A 5,144-nucleotide genomic window follows, 5' to 3' on the forward strand; every position below is an offset into this window, starting at 1 on the left:
ACTGCAAAGTGACAGTGCCTGAAGCTCTGTGTTTTCCACGGCTGCACTGATAAAACCTGTTTGTGGCCCAGGCTGTCTGGCACAGCCTCTGAGTACATGCATGCCTGCATGTGTGGGTGTGCACACCCCAACAGCAGGCGTGAGCAGCTTGGGGTTGCCAGAGCTAGCCATGTCACTACCTGCTGGGGAGCTGGCTTTGGATGTCTAACTGTGCTTTACTGCCTGCTTATGCCTTTTTTTTACCTTTCCCCCTGGGGATCCCAGTACGCGAGGACCAGCAGCCCTGTAGGAATGGGGTGTCCCCTGCTGCTGCTGCTGGCCTTGCTGACTGCAGTCACCAAAGCCAAGGTGTTCAGCCGGTGCGAGCTGGCTCGCCTGCTCCAGGAAGAGGGGCTGGATGGCTATGGGGGCTACAGCCTTGCCAACTGTGAGTTTCAGTCCCCTGTCTCCCCACAGCCTTTCATTCCTGGCTGCCACCATCCCCATGGATGGCAGATGCAGCACAGCCTGCGTGCCTTCTGCCCCTGCCCAGGGCTCTGCATGGCCTTTTACGAGAGCACCTTCAACACAGCAGCACAGAGCATCAAAGCGGACAGCAGTGCCGACTACGGCATCTTCCAGATCAGCAGCCAGCAGTGGTGCACCGACGACCACAGCCCCTCGGATAACCGCTGCAGGATGGCTTGCAGGGGTACCATGGCACTGCTCCCCCAGAACCAGCCCCAGGAGTGGAGGCAGCAGCCCAGGCCCTCCTGCTCTGCCCAACTTCACCCCATGGCCAAAATGGAGCTGCGGGGTCATGTGGGGCACAGCCTGGGGAACACGATGCCTGTGGCTGCAGGAAGCTGGGGGTGATGAATGGCTTTATCCACCCTTTCCTCTCCTGGGATACTAGGGACCTCAGGGCCCTCTGGGTGTTTTGACTGTGGGTGGAAGATAGGCAGTCCTGATTTGGGTGGGTTGTGATGTGGGGCTGAATGAGATAAATGCATCCCCCCGGTTGTGGAGTGAGTAGTTGGGAAAGTGATCACCAAGGTTGTATTACTGCCAGGCAGATCCAGGTCTTGGCTTGGAGTCTACAACCCGTGGGGAGCTCCTAAGCAGATATGGGAAGGGTTTTGCTGTGTCTGACCAGCAGACATCCTGCTATGGGGCAAAACCCAAGGTCTGGGAGGCTGGGGCTGGACCTCCCATTCCTGTTCAGACCAAAACCTCCTTTTCCAGATAGGCAGAAAAGCTCCCTAATAGCTTTTTTTCCCAGTAGAGCAAGCAGGAAGGGATTGAAATATCATAAGCATAGATGGGTCTTCTCCCATTTTTCCCCCTCCTTCCATCTCTCTCTCACATGTGATTACAGAGGCAGGCACACCAGCAATTGTGGGGGAAAACATATATTTATGGATGTTGCTGGCTTTGCAGAAGCAGATGAGGGTGCCTGCCTGGCACATTCAAGCACGTGAGGCTGACAGCCACCCAGCAGTGGGGAGGATGAGCAACGTCCAGCCCTGCACCGCTAACCAGGGCTGCTTGAGTGCCCGGCTCTCGCTGTGCCCGGGGGGGAAATCTGCTCCAGGCTGGTGTCCTGCCCTTGTGTGAGCTCATGGGGCTTTGCTTCTCTCCCTGCAGATCTGCTATCGAGTAACATAACTGATGACATCATCTGTGCCAAAAGAATTGTGAGAAACCCACAAGGAATGGATGCCTGGTAAGGGGCTTTGGGGACCGTTTCTTTGGCAGGGCTCACGTGTGTTTCTGAAGGGGCATGGCTGCCCTTTGCCCGACTGTCACACAAAGGCAGCACAGCTGCACCAAAGAGGAGGAACCACAACTTCAAGGCTTTGCAGATGAGTGGGAATGGAAAGACAAACTTGCACCGCTTCAGTCTCTGCAAAGCATCTCACAGGAGAGACTAGGGAGGAAGGAGCAGAGAAAAAAGTGTTTCAGAAAAAAATCTCAGGAGAAAAATAGATGGTCAGTAAACAGCCCATCAGCTAGTAGGTTAGGCCTTGAAGATTTCTCTCTGTCTTATGCTTTCAAAGTCCTTCAAAGAGCTCCTTCCCCCACTTTTTGCTGTCTTCTATCTTAGCTGGAAGCACCTAGCATGGAAGCAATTCTTCCCAGAGCATTTGAGAGCATTAATCACTGAAATATCCTGATGAATCTAGATGACAGCCCTTGCTTGGTGCAGCCCTGAACCATCCATGGGACTGCAGGCTGCTATAACATAAGAAGCCTGTAAAGGCAGAGTAGCCAACAGGCTGAAAAAACAGAAGTGGGGGGTAGAAGACAATTCCAACGATCATATAAATATGTGGTTGTCTGAAGTCCCAAGGCATTTTGTGCAAAAATAGTGGTGTTAACCACTGAATCCTGAATACGTTCCAAGTTGAGGGACAAGATTCTGCCTTCAGATTCCCCCCGCCCCCTCCCCACCATTGCAGTTGGACTCATTAGCTGTTTTTGCTTCCTGTGGTGGGCTGCTGCGAAGCCTGGCTCACCACAAAAGCAGCAGCGTTTCTAAGTAGAGGTGAGGTAAGCAATTTGTGCGGCATATGCAGCAAACAGTCTCAGGGCCCCTGTGGTGAGCATTGCTGTTGCACAGTCCTCTGCACACTCAACACGCTGTGCTCAGCTGCGACATCCCAGCGAAGGAGGGACTCTTGCAGTGGCAGGAGGTGGCAGGACCTGCCATTGCAATTCGTTGTTCCTGGCCAGGACTTAGAGAGAGCTCAGGTGGCATCATGAGATAGTGATGGCTGCACTCCTCAATGCAAGATGCTCAGCCAGAGTTGGAGGGTCTGCAAGCCCTTCTTCAGGGCTAGTGACGGGAAGTCCCTCACTGGGAAGGACCCTACAGAAAACAGAACCTGGTCGTGTTGGATATGAATGGTATCAGTCCTAAATAGCATCTCTTTGCTTATTCTGTCCTCAGGGAGGGCTGGGCAATGCACTGCAAGGGACGAGACCTGTCTGAGTGGGTGGAAGGATGTGACCTGTGAGAAAGTCCCCAGCTCAGCTCTGCTGCGGCTGACGGGGGCTGCCTCTCCTCTCCTGCAAGGGGAGAGCTTCCCCCTTGCTGCACAACACTTCTCAGTATTTGCAAACGCAGGGCATTCCACAAGGTATAAAATAACTTTAAAAATAGAGCTTTTTTTTTAATAACAAACTTGACTTTCCACTTTCACATGTGATTTAGGGTCCAGACCCAAAAGATTTCCCTCAGGGGTTTTTTGTGCATGTTTGGGTGAAATTGCAACTGGAATGGGGCAGAGGGTGAGGGTCAGGAGCTGGGTAGATGGCAATACCTTTGGACACAGCTAATTCCTCTGGAGTTTTCAAAGAAAGTGAAAAAGAGAAGACCTCAAAAAAGGGTGTAAACCTGCAAACTTTCCAGCACCTCATATTTATGTATTTGTAAAAAAAAAGCAGCAAAACACAACCCAGGATCTTACTAGGTAAAACTTGTATTCGCTGAGCAATGTAAGCTATCTCTGAGGAAAGTCAAAGTGCTGCACAGCCCTTTCACGGCTGCTGGGGCAAAGGAGTTGAGCGAGCTCTCCTGCCCACAGTGCAGCTCATGCCGTAACCAGCAGGTCCTGCAGCTGGGTTTCTACAGCAGTCTCCAGCTGTGCACAGAGGAAAGGCTGTGGTGCAGTGGAAGGAGATGTCTGGTGTGGGAACGGCTGCGACTCGCAGATGGGAGGATTCGATGCAGAGACAGAGAGGGTTAAGGCAAAATGGTGGCGGCTCTCTCCACAGATGAGCATTAGCTCTGTCTGTTGTTTTCTTTGAACACTTGGGAAAGTACAAAAATACAAAGGAGATTTTTTTATTATGTTGTGGCTGTTCTTGTGTTTAAAAGGAGAAAAGAAAAAAAAAATCAGAGCAATCTATTTCTTGTCAGCAGATGGGGTCTGAATCAAAATCCTACCTTCTAACACTGCCGAGCTTTGAAATCCAAGCCTAGGTCTAGAAATGTAAGCCAAGGGTGGATGCTATAATGTGTGATGATCTCCACTTCACCAAAAAAATTCATTCAAATCAAAATGCCAGATCCTAACAGAAAATATACTTTAATCTTTGGAAGATCCTATTCATTCCTGTTCTAAGGAAAACCTGGGACAATTTCTATACAGTATCAGGAATTAAGGCCAAAATTTTCATCTGTGACTTAGTTGCACATTTTCTGTGTGTTCTGGAGATGGTGGATATCTCAAATACTTGAATGTTAGTGCCAGAGTCCTGGAGCAGGTATGGAAACACAGGGGAACTGTGTTCACTTCTGGATGTGATCAGCCACAGTTCTGTCAAAACATGTCCTATAAAAGCTCTGGTATCTTCCTCAGCAAAATATGTAGTTGACTCATGGCAGAGCTCTGAGGACACAGGGCAGATGCCTTGCATGAGGTGTGATCGATAGCCTGTCTCTCCCCCTCCACTTAAGGCAAAAATCTAGGTGTCCAGCTTCATTTTTACTTGGAAACAGAGTAAGAAATTTTCAACCGTATCCATCTGAAATCCCAAGAAAGGCAGAGATTGTTTTCCTTGTTTTTTTGATGAAAGCAAATTTTCCATTTATTTCTAGGAGGTAGTATTTGCAGGGAAAATTTGGTAATCCTTATGAAAAAACAGTATTCCCCAAACTGCAGCCCCCCTAGTGACATGTGGACTGCAGGTAATCTGGCACGCTGTCATGTCTGAGCACTGTAACTACTTGAGGACGTTGCCAGCATACATGGACAACAGGGATCATGAGATCACCTATAGGCACATTTTAGAGGAACAAGAAACCTCCTACCAAGATAGAAACAAATTAAATAAAGGGCCTGATCCTGTTTCCCCATGAATTTAGAGGAAGTTTTACCACTGATTTTAACAGCAAACAGGACTGACCTTGTAGAGTATGTCATCAAACAGCTCCGGATTGCTTGAGAGTATTTCAACACTTCCATTATACGCCCCATCTTTCAAACTTGGACATAAATATTCACTTGGCAGAAATCTCAGCCTACAAGCAAATTTGGAGATTTGTTTTTAACATTTTTTCCACTCACAAAGAAAAAAGAGAGAAAGAAAGAGAAAGAGCTCTTCTTGGATGGTTTTAAGTTGCTGCTGCTATGCAGTAACATTTACTGTCTTTGCAC

General features: G+C 49.0%; 1 protein-coding gene across 1 annotated transcript; it reads left to right on the forward strand.

The window, feature by feature from the left end:
* Positions 1 to 291: 291 nt before the first annotated feature.
* LOC143157531 (lysozyme C, milk isozyme-like) lies at positions 292 to 2,999 on the forward strand. Its single transcript, XM_076332360.1, has 4 exons — positions 292 to 427; positions 533 to 691; positions 1,627 to 1,705; positions 2,933 to 2,999. Exons 1-4 carry the CDS (start codon positions 292 to 294, stop codon positions 2,997 to 2,999), a joined length of 441 nt encoding a protein of 146 aa, XP_076188475.1.
* Positions 3,000 to 5,144: the final 2,145 nt, after the last annotated feature.

Source organism: Aptenodytes patagonicus, chromosome 2 (genome assembly GCF_965638725.1).
Source record: "Aptenodytes patagonicus chromosome 2, bAptPat1.pri.cur, whole genome shotgun sequence".
In the NCBI taxonomy this organism is placed as follows: domain Eukaryota; kingdom Metazoa; phylum Chordata; class Aves; order Sphenisciformes; family Spheniscidae; genus Aptenodytes; species Aptenodytes patagonicus.

Bases quoted from the DNA above. Each gene is read 5' to 3' on its own strand.
- LOC143157531 (XM_076332360.1), top strand. From the start codon at position 292: ATGGGGTGTCCCCTGCTGCTGCTGCTGGCCTTGCTGACTGCAGTCACC. The intron at 428-532 runs GTGAGTTTCAGT...GCCCCTGCCCAG, and splicing joins GGGCTACAGCCTTGCCAACT to GGCTCTGCATGGCCTTTTAC. The intron at 692-1,626 runs GTACCATGGCAC...CTCTCCCTGCAG, and splicing joins CTGCAGGATGGCTTGCAGGG to ATCTGCTATCGAGTAACATA.